The sequence below is a fragment of the Mus caroli genome, chromosome 4 (assembly GCF_900094665.2).
Source record: "Mus caroli chromosome 4, CAROLI_EIJ_v1.1, whole genome shotgun sequence".
NCBI lineage: Eukaryota > Metazoa > Chordata > Mammalia > Rodentia > Muridae > Mus > Mus caroli.
In genome coordinates, this window is record NC_034573.1 from 99,643,239 (window position 1) to 99,660,386 (window position 17,148).

General features: G+C 52.3%; 1 protein-coding gene across 1 annotated transcript in view; it reads left to right on the forward strand.

The window, feature by feature from the left end:
- The window catches only part of Glis1 (GLIS family zinc finger 1), a 190,908-nt gene that overhangs the window by 112,579 nt on the left and 61,181 nt on the right, over positions 1 to 17,148 (forward strand). The window contains exons 2-3 of the mRNA XM_029475863.1: positions 9,346 to 9,514; positions 13,100 to 13,982. Of these exons, the coding sequence (XP_029331723.1) occupies positions 9,346 to 9,514; positions 13,100 to 13,982 (1,052 nt within the window). The remainder of the gene's footprint in view (positions 1 to 9,345; positions 9,515 to 13,099; positions 13,983 to 17,148) is intronic.

Below are 17,148 nucleotides of genomic sequence, written 5' to 3' on the forward strand. Positions count from 1 at the left end.
CCTGGAACTTACTTTGTAGACCAGGCTGGCCTCGAACTCAGAAATCCGCCTGCCTCTGCCTCCCGAGTGCTGGGATTAAAGGCAAGCGCCACCACGCTCAGCTTCTCCTTTTATTTCTAAATGGGAACACCAAGAGTCCTCTGCAGAGAAAACAGAGGTGTTACCGATGGCATAAAGTGATAGAGCCTTTTTGGAGGGCAGTTTGGATGGTAAGTAGGACCATGCTTAAAACTGTGCTTATCTTTGGACTCCGAAATCCCATATCCAGAAAATTATCCTAAGGCTTTAAATTTGAATAAATATAAGATAGGTGATCATAGCCTGGTTGTTTCAGTTTTCTCTTTTCTAAACAACTTAAAATACAACTATAAGGAATATAGTTGTGCAGCCAGGAAATAGGATACTGTGCGGTTGTTATGATTCTTTATTGGAAAAGTGTTTTCACATCTGGACTAAAACAAATTTGGCTTCTATTGGACTAAAGCTTCTGTCTTGGTCTGTTTTCTGTTGTACCATTCATACCTGAAGATGGGTTACTGATCCTGAGTGAGATCTGCCGACTCACGGGTTGGAGGCTGGGAGCTGATACTAAAGTGCCAGCCTCTGGCAGAGGTCTTTTTACTGCTTCACAGCATGGTAGAAGGCAGGGCATAGCTGGAAGGTCAGTAGAGAGCAAGAGAGAGGAAGAGGGAGGCAGACTCCCACCACGACAAACCTACTCCTCGGGAGAAGGCATTGTCTGTTCATAAGATACGGCGTGAATACAAACTCCTGTGAAATAAGTACCAGCTAGGAACAGAAACATTGGCTCATGGTGCCACACAACAGAAGTTAAATTTCAACATGGTGGGGTTTGGTAGGTAGGATACATTTAATGCTTCAAGTCATTGAAGAGCTGACAAGCCAGCCAGGACTCCACATACACTGAGGTGACTGTACCTGTGGCTGTCATAACTTCCTTTTAGGCATTTACCACTTGCCTAACTCAAGGGAGCTTTTTGCAGCCTTACTGTGCGTGTAGACTGGATTGGAGCTTAGGGCTACCAGGATAAGGCTGAGTTCCCAGGGAGACAGATGTGCTGGGATCGTACTGTGTCATTTCACATTGCCTTTCCTGCCCGCTCACATTTGCTGGTGCAGAAGTGGCACAGGCAAAGGATGAAGAGTGGGAGCAGAGTCTGGCAGTAGGAGGCTGAGAAGCAAGGCGAACGTTCAGTGGCTTCAAGTTCTCGGAAGACAGATGTTGAAGTTCAGAGTCAAGAAGGAGGAGCCTGACATCCCCTGCCTTCAACTGGAGCCCCGAAGGGTGCCACCCCAGGAGCTGCAAACACGACCACGGAGATGCAGGGGTACAGGATTTGGAACCAGGAGTGGGGAAACCCAACACAGATTCAGAAGTGGTCCAGCTGCTCCGGTTGTTAGACACAGGAACATGGGGTAGAATAGTGGAATTAAAGTAAGGGAGAGGGAATAGGAATGAGATGTGCCGTGTTGGGGGCGGGGCTGGATGGAGTTGAGAATCCTGTGCTCTTGCCCTGCCAAAGAAGTAGGAAAAGAACTAGCCTGTTAGACGGTAATATGTCAAGTTAACTTAAAAAGAGAGGAAGTTGTGTATGATAAGCTAACAGGCAGAAAGCAGAATAATAAAAAAAATCTAATATGAACAAAGTTGAGGATGAAGAAGAAAAAATACAGAATAGGTGAGACAAATAAATAGTAAGATTATAGATTTAATTCCAAACATATGGAAATTACGTTAAATATAAGTGGTGTAAATGGACTAAATATTCACATTAGAAAGGTTACCAGAGTGCATAAAAAACTGACGTCATAGACTGTTGTATTAACAAGCTCTTTTTTTGTTGTGATGGGTGTTAAACGCTATGGGATGTTAACTACCCACGCGTGCTGAACGTTGCTCAGCTGTTCTGCTTGGGGAGCCTGGTTTACTGATGTTTGTCCTCACGCTGGCTCTCCCTGAGACATGATGGCTTCTTGTTAAACAAGATGACTTCATCTAGTTCCCAGAGCTACCCACCGCATGCAGCAGAGCAGGGGACGCTCCCTCCTGGTCAGGAAGTCGAGTCTCCAGGCTTCAGACCTAAACCAACTTGTTTATTGTCTGTGCTAACCCCTGGCTGAGAGGACCAGATCCTGCTGATGGGCACTGGTGTCAAGAGAACAGCAAGGGCAGGCTGGGTGCACAGCCAGAGCCTACTCCCTGTCGGGCACCTCGTATAGCGTGGTGGTGGTTTCAGCTTCATAAGCCAGGCCATGGAGAAGAGAAAGCATGTGTTCTACACAGGTCACAGGGCTCCTAAATAAAGCCAAGATGGAAACCTGGCCAGAATGGCCACAGCGTCCGCACAGCATCCTCCAGACTCTCCTATCTCATTTTTAAGCTTGATAAATGGGGTCCATCTTCTTTCCTGTCTCTATCCGCATGGGAAAGGGACGGATTGGTTACTGGGGTCGTGGACTGGGTGTGTTCTCTTCTTTAGGTTCACATGCTGAAGTCCTAACCTGCAGTGTGGGAGGCAATTGAGGTTAGATGGGCTTATGAGTGCCTGAGTAGCAGAACTACTGCGTTCATAAGAAGACACCAGAGTGTTCCCTGCTCTCTTTCTGCGTGTAAGCATGTACCAAGGTCAGACCATGAGAGCCCGTGCTGAGAAAGTAGTGTCTGCAAGCTGCAAAAACCAGCCTTCACTGGAGCCCAAACTGCCTAGGAGCCAAACCTAAGCCTTCTGGTCTCTAAACTTGAGAGAAAATAAAGTCCAGTTGTTTAACTACTCTGACTATGGTGCTTGTAACAGCCACAGGAGAGTCACCCGGGGAGAGTGGTGGGCGCCTCTCCCCTAAGGCATGGAGCAGATCTCCAGGGATGATGGAGCGCGCCTTGTATGCTCACAGCTGTTTAGAGTAGTGTGACCGTAGACACGTCCCATACTCTGCTTCTGGAAAACCCACGTTAGCATATGTCACAGACAGAGCCAAGGACACAGGACACGCATGTGACAGGCGTGCCATCTCCTTTGGTATTCGTCATTAGAAATGAGTAGAAAAAGGCAGGACAAGAGAGTATGTTAATTATTTTATCATCCCACTTTTGACAAGTAAGGCTGTATGCAGATACATGCCGGGAAGAACAACCAAGCCTTTCTCTCTCTCCATGTCCACTGCAGGTCTCTGGCAAGTGACCACTGACTACTTCATTATTTTCTATTTTTTCTAATGTCTTGCAATTAGTATGTAACAATGTGAGGAAAGAATTGGCTCTTCTGAGTGTCTGGATGCCAGCATGTTTAGAGCCACATGTGTAACCATCTTGGACTGTCCGTGGCCTTCACTTGGCCCTGCAAATCTAGCTTAGCTTTAGGGTGGCGGCTCTTGTGGTCTGGGATAAAAGACAGTGGGCAGCTTTAAGCCTGGTCCAAGAGTTCAGCGTCAGGAGCTGCTGCTGCAGAGGCCTTGTCCAGGTTACAGGCCCCCAGGTAGCTATGACTACCGCAGCACTCCAGCAGGTAAATGGCTCTCCACCTCTTACTTCCTCTCCCCTAGTGGTCCCAGCTGCACATCAGGCCTCGCTGTTCCCAGTGCTAGGAAAAGAGTATACAGACTAGCCTGGTAAGGCAAGAGTGGCCTGAGAAGTTCTTTCTCTTCTTCTTCTTCTCTGTGTCCCCAGTGAGCTATGGACTGGGCCTGGGAATAGGAGGCGTGGAGCCCTCGGTGCCCTGTGCTCTCTGACTGGACCCTCGGTGCCCTGTGCCCACTGCCAGGACCTGGCACATGAAATTCAGTTCCCATGTTCCCATTGCTCAGAGGGGAAAGTTGAGGCTCAACATAGCCTATGCTCATACTGTCGGGAAGGGCTACTGGCAGGGCACTCCTGACCTGAGGCTGTCCTTCTGTGGTTACTGGCACTCACTGCCCAGGAAAGTGGGCTCTATCCTTATGCCTGTCGAAACCAAAACATAGGGCCCCTTTTCCGAATGCCAGCCGCACCAGAAACCATACCAGGGGCTCTGCATGCGCTGTTTCCTTTGATGTGCACAGCCACCCCTGCAGCTAAGATTCTAAACCCCATTTTTCAGATGAAGAAACTGAGGCTTAGAAAGGAAGATCACTCACTCTGGAGTCAAGCATCCCCAAAAGGCAATGCTGGACTTGGATGTTATCCTAGGTGTGTGTGTTTAGTTCCCCTGAATTACACCGTCTGACATAGAGCATGCAAGAGTGTGAACTTGGCACAGTTCACAGACACACTCTCTCAGCATTTCCAGCCATCTGCTGCGAACCTAACTATGAGCTCTGAAGAGGGACATAGCCTTGGGGAGCAGGGGAGGGAGGCAGAGGTGTCTAGAGAACCTACCTGCTGGGTAAGATGGATAAGCCCCTTCCTCACCTGGGTCTCTGTTTTCTGTAAGGAGAAGGTTGGGCCAGTTCACATCTGGAGCTAGGTCTGCTAACTAGAGAGACTAAGATCTTTGTCCTGGGGCTAGGTTGGGCCTTTTGGGGGTGGGGTGGGGGAGCAGAGCTTTAACTGTTCCCACAAGCCAGTGTGGCAGTTCAGTGGGGGTGGAGGGTGGGGAGTGGGTGCCAATGATCTAACTCTGGCGATAAGGATGAGACATCTGGGCCTGGGCTGTGTGCATGGGACACCCGAGTAGCAATTGCTCCCAGGGCTGCTGTGAGCTGGGTGGTGGGGAAGCTTTAGCGGCTGAGACCAGGGAATGTTCTAGGGGAGAGGAGCTTGCATAGGCCTCTAGATTGGTAAGGATGTGCCTCAGCAAAACATTGTGAGAATAGGCTCACGCAGACAGATGGGTGAGCCCAGCCTGGGGGGGCCCTAGAGCCAGGCTAGCACCCCTTCCATCTGTATGCCCACCCGGGCTGACGTTCCATTGTCAGTGCCACCTGTAAATGTCTCCCCACTTTGCAGATGTAGGCGAGCATAACAGTTCCGAACTCTGAATCCCTGAATCCCTGGCCCCTTCAGTGATTGTCAGCCATGGTTGCCTTTATTGTGTGATAAAATACCTGTCCACGGTATCTTAAAGGAAGAAAGACTTATTTCAGCTTAGGTCCGTGACCAAGAAGGTATAGAGGCAGGAACATCATGACAGCAGAGAGCTTGGGCCGAAAGCCAGGTCTCAGTGCAGTCCTCCGAAGCCTGTCAGCCGTGCCTCCTGTCCCAAGTGCTTCACAGCCTCCGAAAACCACACCACCAGCTGGGGACCAAGTGTTCACATACAGGGGCCTGTGAGGGACATGTCCCATTCCAGCTACCACATCCCAAGAGCCTGGGACCTGGGATCTGATTTCCAATCAAGTCCTGTTGGCAGCACAGCCCCACCTGCTCCTGTGCTGGTTTTGGTTCCGCTGTGGCGGAGCTAAGGAGTAGCTGTGGCACTGGTCGTCCGCTGGTTTGCCTTTTGAAGAAATACTTCGCTGACTGGGGGCGGAGTTGGGTATTTCTGAGCTCTACACTTGCTGTGTGAGCCTGCCTAGCCAGCTCCTGGGAGTGGGGGAGGGGGAGGGGGAGGGGGAGGTTATAATGAGGCTCACAGTTGAGGACTATGAAGTCTTTATAAACTGTGAAGTGTTGTAGCCTGTCCCTGGCCTGGTACCTGGTTGGTTCTGAAATCCTGCTTGTTGAAAAACAGAAATCAGTTACTCCGTTGGCTTTCCTGGTCCCCACAGGTGGCTGCAAATGGCTGCAGGAGGTCCCCTAGCCTTGGATGCTAAATGGCAGCAAGTTTCAGCACCAAACCACATTTCCTGTGGGAGTCCCCTTGGACGTGGTTCTGTTTTATATGCAAGGCATTATAGTAACTTGCAAAGCTTCTGTGTATATAATATGAGCCTCTTGCTTCAGGCTAGCTCACTGGGACTTCGTTCAGGTGGCTGAGCCCCACATTTGGTGAACCCTAAGCCTGGAGTCTGACTTTGGACCCAGCCTGCCAGGGGATGGTCTGCTTCTCCGACAGCCTTGCCGAAGCCCCAGGAAGCACAGGCTGAGTAATAGCATCCTTCTTACTCTTTTGAGTGTTCCGTATAAGCTAAGTCTCCGCCATATGCACTCTATTATCTATCTCCCTTGTCACCACCACCCTATGAGGTAGTTGTTAGCACCATTATAGAGACAAGAAAACTGAGGCCAGACCAGGAAATGAAACCAGTTTCTTACTTGGCTTCAGAAGTGTCAGTCCAGCCTCTGCTGTGAATATGCTATGTAGTGACACAAGTCCTTTCCCACTTAGAGCCTGTTTTCTTCATATACTACAGAATACATGGCCAGTTCCAGCCCTGGATTTCCAAGATTTCTTGCCATTTGTCAGGGGGCTTCATGTGCTAGGAGAAAAACAGGGTGTAGGGTCCGTTTTTGGCTTCCATGGCTCTGAGGGAGACGCAGCGTCTAGGTACCTCACCTTATCAGGATATCCCTACATCAGGGCAGCGGGGCACCATAGTATACCTTTCATCCTCTCCTCTCCAGAGGCGATCCATCCTTCCTGGAGACGAGAATGCACAGGAGAAAGCCTGCTCTAGGTCTCATGGTGTCCTTGGGGATAGAGACAAAGACTCCACCGAAGAGGAGACAGGACCTATATTTGTCCCAGCAGACCTGCTGCGTGTGGCAGGCAGGAGTGGCTGTGTCTCTGGGGCCTTTGGTTTGATGACCAGCCTTCCAGGAAGTGGAAGATGTGGGGCTGCCTGGCATGAACTAGTGCCCCAGCTGTGCCTGCCAGTGGTTGCTTTGTGACCTTGGGTGACCAACTGTCAGCTCTGGTGCTCAGCTTTGCCAAGTTCAGAGGTCAGACTTCCCCACAGGGCCCAGTGGAGAACAAGAGGCAAGGAGTTGGGTAGGCTCGCCGCAGCAGCCAGTGCCAACTTTGACCTCAGAGCCTCTCCCCTCCTTTCCAACATCAGTTGTTTGTTTATTGCAGGGAAAGCTCTTGCTGTCTCCAACAGAGAAGCAGCTAAAAGGCCCCAGCATTGATCTACTACTTGGTGCTGAGGACTCTAATCCCCTCAGGCTGTCTTTCTTGTGTGACCTTGGCAAAGCAGTTAACCCCACTCTGTCTGCTTTCCCTGGAGTCCTGGTTGGGATTGCTTGTGTAGGGGTTGGGGGGCTGCAGGACAACACTCAAGTCTCAAAGTCCAAGCGGTCTGGGTTTGGATTGTGTCCCTGAGCCTGGGCCAAGTCCCTCCATCTCTTCAACCCATCTGGAAAAAACTATCATGAGCCTGCCCTCGGGTGAGTACCAGGAAGCCTGAGGAGGAAGGGCTGAATAAGTACAAGACCTGTCACTACTGCTCCCTAAGTCAGTCATTGGTGTTCCCCAAGCCCATCATCAGTCCTCCCTAGGTCAGTCACTGGTGCTCCCCAGGCCCATTATCAGTGCTCCCTAGGTCAGTCACTGGTGCTCCCTGGATCTACCTTCCTTCTCTGTACCCTAGTGCTTGCAGGAGGAGGTACATGACCCAGAGATCTCAAGAGGTCCTGGGAGGGAGCTTAGAACCACCCTTACTTTCAGGGTCTGGGAGAGGTCCTGGCAGAACAGCCCCCTGTGATGCTCTCTGCTCCAAATGCCATTAATGGTCATAAAATTATCCACAGTATTTTAGAGGCTGGTCCCATGGTTTGCCTCAATGGGACAATAAAACTGCACGCAGAAATGATCTGGAAAAGGCGAGGACGGCCAAGCAGAGCCGGAGTTAAATGAACTGCAGCCTGCTCTCATTAACTCAGGCCATTCACATTTGTTACCAGGGATTTCTTTTTAATTAAAAAACAACCAAGTTATTAAAGCATAACCCTAAGAAGGGCTGGCTGGGCAGCCGTTGAAGCCAGCAGAGCGAGCGGTCCACACAGCAGGATGGGCCAGTGCCTCCAGGGAAATGGCGTGAAACAGATGTTATTTTGAGCTCTCACCCAACCCAGGGCCTTGGAAGCTGTGTTTCTCATCTGTACACTGTAAAGTGTGATTCAGAGCTGGGGGAGTTAATATTGCCTGTCACCGGCACAGGGGTAGCCTGTGCTAAAGAGAGTGTCAGCTGAGCTAGGACTGGGGATGCTGTCTTAAAAGACCACATCGTATCACACTCAGTACAGGGGCCCAACGCAGATTTCTAGCTGTGTAATTTGCATGAGCCTCAGTTTCCCCGTGTTTTAAATAGAAACAAGCAGGTAGTGGGGAACCCATGGCTTGTTCATAGCGTGTCCCATGTGGCCTCATAGCTGTCCTTGTCCTTAGCTTAGAGATTTCCCATCCTCTTGCTCAGAATTGACAGTACCTGGACTACTTGGGCTTGGTAACGTTTTATTTGGTCTCCAAAGAATTTTAAGGTTTCTAAATGCTGAGACACCTAGGAGTGCTCACCATCCAGGGGCTCCTGTGGGTGCTAGCACTGTGGATCCCACAGTGCTCAGAGGAGCACACGGTCAGGCTCTCATCGAGATGTGCCTGAGACATGGAATGGGTTCTGGGAAGTGAGGAAGCTCATGCCGTGACCCCCAGGCCCCAAAGCATCATCCCTAAAAGTCCTAGGACAGACAGCCCAAGGATACCTTCCAGATTAACTGCCCTTTCCCAGAGATGAGCAGCTGTGCTGAGGGAAGATGGGAGAGGTTTACAGCAAGCATGTCTGACAATTTTGTTCACTTTATGGGACTTTATGGGATTTGTAGAGCTGTTCCATGTATCGAGCCTCATCTGAGGCATTCACAGAGCCTATAGAAGCAGGCAGGAGTGTGGAGTATAGGGTTGGTGGGTCATCAGAGAACCACAGGCCACAGATGGATAACCAGACTGTCTATGCTGTGATTTGGGAAGCAGGATAGAGGGGGCTTTGGTACCAGTTGGCAGCAGATGCAGTTGGACTGTTACCTCCCTCTTGCCCTTGGCACATGTACCCAAAACATCTCCAGGTCCAGAACTCACTGGTGGAATCCAACCACTGAGGCAGACCCAGAGCTGTCCCCCAACCCCAAGTCCAGCACATTAGAACCCAAACCCCTGCCTAGGGTCTGTGCTCAGTTCCCACCCTGAGGTGGTGTTTGCGAGCTTCAAGGAACCATCAGGTTGGCTCACCAGTGTTTGAGCTCCTAGAACAGGTGTGTTGACACCACAGACACCCAGTGTCTGCTAACAGTCATTCGCGCATTGGCGTACCTGTGTGTGCACGCCTGATCACAACCAAGTGGTCCTGCCAGGTGGTTTTGGGAGTTAAATACGGTGTCTCCAAGCCTCAAATGTGGGGTGCTCAGATAGCTGCAGGGGCTCCCTACTCTCTTGGCACCTTACCCACCTCCTCTTTCCTTTTGTTTCCACCCCCCAGTGAACGGGAGCTACGGGCACAGCTCAGAGAAGAGCCTGCTGGACCTGGACCTGGCCGAGGGTCCCAGCCCCTCCTGCCACCAGGGTCTGTTTCTTCCTGCAGGGACCCCACCACCCCGGGGTCACCCCCCTGTCTGTGAGAGGCTGCTGCATTTCCCCCACCCAAACAGGTATGTGCCCGTTCCTGTCCACCGCACCTGGTCTGCTTGGACACAAAAGGGCCAGGTTCTTGTCCGAGTCTGTTTGTTACACAGAGGTGCCTAGTGTAGGCTCTCCTTGTTGGACCAGGGGCTTCTAAGGGACACAAAGATGGCTTAAGTGAGATGCATGTCCCTGTTTCACAAGCTGAGGTGGCTTCTCTGAGAGCATCAGGAGCTTCCACAGATCAAGGAACCTGTGGGCAGGCTAGGAAAGGAAATCCTCGCAGGATTCACAGTTCTGAGTGTGGAAACCATTGCTGGGACCCACCCTCTCCCCTTGCATGTCTCCATGGAAGCACACTGCTCACCCCTGGGGCAGCATGACTGGAGCCTGCCTCACAGGCGAGAGGCTCTGGATACTAGCCCAGGTACTAGTTTGTACCCCGCCACTTCACCGGCCACGTTGTGCCTACCCTGGGCCACGTGCTGGGCTGCTGCTGGAGTCTTTGGGAATGGAGGCAAGGGTCTCCACTACAGGAACAATGAACAGTGGGAGACACAGATAGGAAGACATTGGGAATTTCAACTCCCCGCGGGACTTTTTAGATAGTACTTCTTTTTTGAAAGAGTATTTTGAAAGGTTTCTATTTTGAAAGAATATAGTCATTTGGTCAGACTGTCATAATAAATGTCATAGACTGGGATGGCTTAAATACAAGAAATCTATTTCTCATAATTCTGGCAGCGCAGGAAGCCCAAGATCAAGGGGTTAACGGGTTTGGTTTCTCCTGGCCTGCCTCCTCCAGGCGCTATGAGGCAGTCAGATGGCTATCCCTTTATCTGTGTGGTCTGTACTCCCATCTTATAAGGGAATCAGATATATTAGGGCCCTCTGAACCCCACTTAGCTTTAATTGCATCCTTAAAGGCCCTGTCTCCAAACACAGGCTTCCCACATATGAATTGGGAGAGGGCAGTCCATTCTATAACAGGAATAAATATCTTTTAGTCTTCAAGCTGACTACTAGTTAATGACAATCATATGTGTCTATTGCCTGGATTAGTCACTGAGACTCTGGCAGGACACTGTTTGTAAGGGGAGGGCAGGGGCGGGGGGGGTGCATTTTGTGTTGGGCTGTGCCAGCCCAAGATGTGATTGCACTGAATAGAGTCTTCAACCCAGGTTATAGGCTTTGGGCCACAGAAGCATGGATCCTGCCCACCCCCCACCCCCACCCCCGGTGTGAGACCCTCTTCTCCCCACACCTCTACTGCAAAAGCTGATTCCTCAAGTGGAGCAGCTTTGCAAAGAGTCCAAGACAATGGTCAAAAGGAGGTTTACATCTTTGACATAGAACTTTGATGCCCTAAAGTAATGACATGTTCTCAGAAAGTCACTTGGCAGTGAGGATGCTGACTTCCCGGTGATGGCATTGTGAGAGTGCCAGGATTCTGACTCATAAAGACTCAGGTTGTCTGCTGCACTTGGTCCATCACTGTGGCTTTGATATATGAACCTGGTAAAGCAGGTATTCTTTAAAGGTTTGGTCCAGGACCAAGTAGAACATAGTGCCTGTTATTCTACTGTCAAGAAAGGAGGAGTCAGCTCTCCGGGGGTGGGGAGATGCCTGGTGCATCTGCATCTTAGCCACTGTGCACTCAGGGCTCTGGGCTCACAAATTCTAGAGAGAATTGTAGAGCTCAGCCCCAAAGCAGCCAGAGAACCATTTGTCAGGCCTCCCAGGGCAAGGAGAAAAAGCTAGTCCCTGCCACGCCCATGAGCCCTCAGGCTGGGACCTCCCCAGTTTCCACTGAGGCCATTCAGATGACTGTCTGTCACTTATGTTCCTAACTCAGTCAGCTACTGAGCCATTCATTCCCCTTTGCTGATATCAGGTCACTGACCTGGAGACATTTGCAAAAGCTCTAAGCTGGTGCTTCCCACAGCCCTCTCTGCCATCCTGCCTCTGCCAGCGTGGTGCCCCGCTCGCCACTACTTTCACATGGTCTCCTTCAGTAGAACCTGCTGCTGGCTGTGGCAGGCCCAGTGTCCCTGCCTCTGAGGATGGGATGTATAATTGTTCCTCGGCAGAGATGCTGGGAGGGAAAGAGGCTCAGTGGACAGTTGCTTAGTGTCTAAAAGACAGACAGTTCTCTTGTGCTTCCACTCAAGGAGATCTTGCAGTCAGTTCTGCACAGGAGATGGAAACTTGGCTCCTGGTCCAGGTCTGATGCTGACTTGCTACTGCATGATGGCCTGGTGGCCCTCAAGCCTCAGGCTGACTCCCTCCACTGACTCTCCAGGGATACAGGGTCAGAGGCGAAGCTCTGAGTGCCTTGGGTGCTGGCTCTCCTTCCTGCCCCTTTCCTCACTTCCATTCTCTTCACCTGTCGTCTGGCACCGAGGGGGCAGGGGCTAGGTCTCCAGGCCACCTTGCAAAGCTCAGCTCTGGCTACGAGAGCCATGGGACAGTGGTCCTGCAGAGCAGGAGTAATGGCACCGTGCCTAGCCCTCTCCTTCCCAGGGAGCTGACCCTTGACCCCAGCCATTACCCTCACCTACATTTAGAGGTGCGGCCTCTTGTCTCATAGATAAGGAAGCAGATCCAGGCAGGGTGTGCTCATGAGGCTCGGAGCGTATAGCCAGACCTCCAGTTCCTGTAGCTACTGGCAAGGTATTTCTGCCAGCATCGCCCTCCACATCTCTCCCATTTTCAGTCTTCTGGTAGCCCTGGTATTCCTACCTCCATCTTACCTTGTCACCATTCACAGTGGTGCACAGGTCTGTGCAGGAGTTCCGGTCTCCTGTTGGACAGTTGAAGGGTTCTCTTCCGTGGTAAAGATGGCTTCTGTGCCAGCCCACCCTGCCATTCTGGCACTTTCACCATTGATGGGGATAGAGACCCCAAACTTGCCCAGAACGAAGTGATTTGCCCCAGTTTGCCCATCTAGAACAGAGCTGACCCCGACCTCAGAGCTGGTCTCCCAGCTCTCAGACGGTTCTCCCAAGAACTTAGCTTCCCACACACCTGAGCTCGGAATTCTGGGCCATCCTGCCAAAAATCTTGTCCCCTTGCTGTGACCGTGCCTCGGGCTCCTACCCAGTCACACCAACTCTGGGAGGACAAGCTGAGGAGGGCCAGATGTCACTAAATGAAGGAAAGAGTGTAGACATTAGAGAGCTAAGGGGCCTGTAAGAATTTAAACCCCACTGGACCTGAAGACGCCTGTGGCCTTTTGCCCACAGAAATGACTTGAGGGTCAGTGGAGAAGGTCAAGACTGACTCCAGGGAAACTGGAGAGGCCAGCAAGATGGTGACAGAAGCAAGGGTGACTGGGGTCTGGCCAAGGGCTGTGTCCTCCCCGGGTTCCTCATCCATGCCTCCTGCCTCCTCTGCCTCCTGCCTCCTGCATCCCTCTCCAGGCCATGCCCTTCTCGCGTCTGCTTCCTTTCTCTTCCCTGCCCTTGGCACAGCCAGTCCTGGTCTTCCCTGTGTTCTGCTTCTCCACCACTTCTCCCCAGACCCCTCCATATCTCTGCCCTCTGCTTCCCAGGAGCCCTGGCTGACCTCTCCAGTGCCGGCCTTCCATAATCACTCTGGGCACTCTCTTCTAGGTCACCCAGACCTCAGCCTACGTTTGTGAACGGCAGCCTCCCAGCCGCTCAGCATATCAAGCAAGAAGCCCTACCCGACTACCAGGCCATGGTCAGCGCCCACACACCCCTGCCCACCCACTGCCGAGCCCCATCGTCCATGGGTCTGCCCTCAGACCTGGACTTCCCAGACCGAGGCCTCACCAACCCTGCACCTTCCTGCTACCTTCTGGGCAATGAACCCATCTCAGACCTGGGTCCCCAACCCGAGGCCCACCTTCCCGAGGGCAGCCTGAAACGCTGCTGCCTCCTGGGCCTGCCCCCCACCTCTTCAGCCTCCTCCTCACCCTGTGCCTCCTCAGATATCAATTCTGTCATCCACTCCTCCCAGACAGCTCTAGTTAGCTGTGTAAATGGACTCCGAAGCCCACCTCTGCCGGGAGACCTGGGGGGCCCTCCCAAGCGATCACGGCCTGGGCCTGCATCCAGTGACGGCCAGGAGGGCAGCTTGCAGCTTGAAGCATGTCGGAAGTCAGGCTTCCTGAAGCAGGAGCCCATGGACGAGTTTTCAGAGCTCTTTGCTCCACACCACCAGGGTTTGCCACCCCCCTACCCCTTGCCTCAGTTGCCAACTGGCCCCGGCCTCGGAGGCCTAGGGCTGGGCCTGGCGGGCAGGATGGTGGCTGGTCGGCAGGCATGCCGCTGGGTGGACTGCTGCGCAGCCTACGAGCAGCAGGAGGAGCTGGTTCGGCACATCGAGAAGAGCCACATCGACCAGCGCAAGGGCGAAGACTTCACCTGCTTCTGGGCCGGTTGTGTGCGGCGCTACAAACCCTTCAATGCCCGCTACAAGCTGCTCATCCACATGAGGGTACACTCAGGCGAGAAGCCCAACAAGTGCATGGTGAGTCCTGGGCTGCCAGGCCCACTTAGTCTCCCCTCAGAGCTGGACCGTCCACTGCATTTGAGAGACTCTCTTGGGAGCCAGGCAGAGCTCCCACAAAATCCAGGGCTGTGGGTGTAACCAGGGTATAAGCCGTGTGTGTGTTTCTGTCACTGGGAACCTTGGCAGGGCTACCTTATCCTCGCCAGGTGCCCCGTCCCCCACACTGATGGGTTAGATGGATATAAGATGTCATTTAGCATGCCATGCGGCCTGATGCCATGTAATCTCTGCACCTAAAAGAAGCCTGGCGAGACTTGCCTTTTCCATGTCACCTGATGGTGGTGGCAGGTGAGGAGTGTGCCCTCCTCCGGCATTGGTCTTTACACAGTATACTTCCAAGAGAGGTTCCTGGGCTTTCTGAGCCTCCCAGTGTTGGCTTCTGTGAAGAGGTACCAGGTCCCTAGGGCAGGCTTGAAGCTGAGGTCGAGACTTAGCATAAGGCTCACACAGCACCAGCAGTGTCTGGCTAGGGTTGAGACAAAGGTTTGGGAAGAAAGAAGCATGAGCGTGCATGAGCATACACGCAGATTCACACGAGTTAGATGCAGGTACCCTGACCTCAGTCCCTTCTGGCTGGCCACATCCATGTTCTGTGATCACTGTAGTGGAAAGTCCTATCAGAGGCTAGGAGAGGGATCTTAGTCCCTGTACCCATCCCCCCAGTTCAGAAGCAGCAGCCTAAGAACAAAGGGCTGGGGCTTGAGTGTGCTATACATCACAAACAATACAGACCATACATGCCACCCTCCCTAGCTACCAGGCAGAGACCGAGTGTGTTCTCCGGTCTTGAAGATAAGGAATCTATTAGTTCATAGACAGCCTACAGGTGGGCAGCCTTGAGGAGAGAAGGAGGTAGAGGCTGGGGCTTGGGAGCGATTGTGCTGTGGACAGGTGTGGGGGAAGGGCACTGAGCTGCTGGAGAATATAACTTGATGTCTTTGGGCTGAGAGTATACAGGCAGGAGGGCTGAGCTAGTCCCTGAAGAAGACACATGGCCTAATGAAAAATGTGCTTCTCCGAGATGGGGAAGATCAACAAGTCGATAGGTCAGGGCGGCAGGAAACAGCCTGTCCTTCCCCAAGACAGAGACCATAGTTGTCAATCACATCTTCTTCCTGTCGGGAATCCATGGTTTCTGTATGGTCCTAGGGAGTAGCCTGAGATACGCAGCAGCCTTCTTGTGCTAGGGCCTTGCATACAGACTCGCAGTATCCAGGAGTGGCCTGGGAGACGACCTGGGCCATCCTTGAGCCCAGTGGGGGCCCTGGTTGCTCAAAGCAGCCTCAGGATCTTCCTGGTCAAGGTTCTCACATGATTCCAGTCTCTGTATGACACTAGACTTGGTTCTGCCACAGTTCTTACCCTGAACGGCCACAGCCTTAAGGATGTGTCCTCAAGCCATTAGGGACCAGACTGTGACATCCCTGGATGGAGTTTGAAGAGGCCTGGGGAGGGAGCCCAGAGGGCTTCATGGGACTGGTGTTTGATGCCTACTGGAGATACATTTAGTCTTTATCAGGGCTTTCATATACAGAGAATCAAAGGTCAGAGGTCAGATGAATCTGGCCCACTACCCACACTCTTGGCACAGTGGTGACTTCACAGCCCCATGTGGCCCTCACCACAGCTCTGTAGATAGGAACTGCCCCCCCTCCCCTTTTTACAGATGAGAAAACAGAGGGTCAGAGAGGTTGTGCAACTGTCTCTAGGTCACACAGCTAGTAAGAGAAAATAATAGAAGCACAAGATGACAGAGGCTAAGAATCAGAATGGTAGTAATGATAACAAAAGCAAGTTGTGCAAAATTGTACCACTAGTAACCACTGGCGTGGGATTGAACCTGCATCCCTGTCCACTGCAGTGCCCTTGTTAGTTTAGATGCTTCTCTGGGGCCTGCAGGCTGACGCTGTCCGGTAAGGCTGTGTGCAGTGGGAGCCTCTATGAAGCCCCACCCCAGGCTGCTCCCGCCCACCGTGGGTGAACGTGCACTCCCGATGGTAGAGTAGGTAACCAGGGCAGTGGGCCAACCCTGGCCCACACCCAGGTGAATTGAACAGCTCCCGTCCCTGTAAAATTATTAATTTCTCATGACAGGCTTGTGCTACTATGCCTGTAACAGACAAAGGAATCTTGGACCTGAGGCCTCTGGAGGACAGGAAATGGATGAGACATTTTGATTGAGGAGTAAATGGCCCACTAAAATAGCAGTTAATCCTTTTAGTATCTCCCCGGCAGCGTTGCCACGGCTTTCGTGAGGTAAGCTTGCCTCGCCCCATCGAACTGCAGCACCTCCGTGCTGGCAGCTGGTTTAAATTTAGCCCGTGGAGCCTCTGCCCTACTGGGTACCAGGCAGCCTGGGTGTGGAGAGAGGAGCCTGCTCCCCACTATTGCCTCTTAGTCCTGAGCCCTGCTGGCCTCCAGGTAACCCCGCCTTCCCTTGGCCCTGTCCTGCCCGGCGGCAGGTCCTGCCCTGTTCAGTAGCAGTCAGCCTGAGGAAGCTTCTAGATCTCCCTGCAATATCCTGTTGTGGTTCATGTTGCTCCTGTTGTCTCGGTCTTATTAAATCCGGGGCTTCATCCGCGTTACCATAACAAGCCTATGTCCAACCCAAATACTCACAAGGCGCCTCGAAGACGTGGACTTTGAAAAGATTAGTCCTCTGCTTTCTTAGGATGGTTCCACCAGACGGTCAGAATCCTCATTGTCTGAGCTGCCGAAGCCAGCAGCCAGCCGTGGGGCAGAGGGGGAAAGAGTGGCTTCTCGGGATAGCTAGCCCTTCCCTGCCGTGGGCTCTGTAAAATAACAGCAATGCCCAGAAAGGTCCTCGCTACCGTGAAGAATGTTTAACAGCTCTGTGACCGCTGCATCGGGGGGCATAAGCAGAGCCACAGAACCTGCCTAGAGTCCCACATACCTGTCTCCCACTTCGACTCTGCCATTTGCCAACTCTGTGACTCAGGCAGGTGACTTACCCTCTCTGAACCGTAGAATACTTATTTATAAAATGAGGCATTAACAGTATTTAACTTCTAGGGTTGTTGTTAGCAGGATGCAGGAAGAGTGCATGATTAAACCCGTTCCTTCCCCCCACCCCCCACCCCCACCCACCACGGAGTTCCACTCC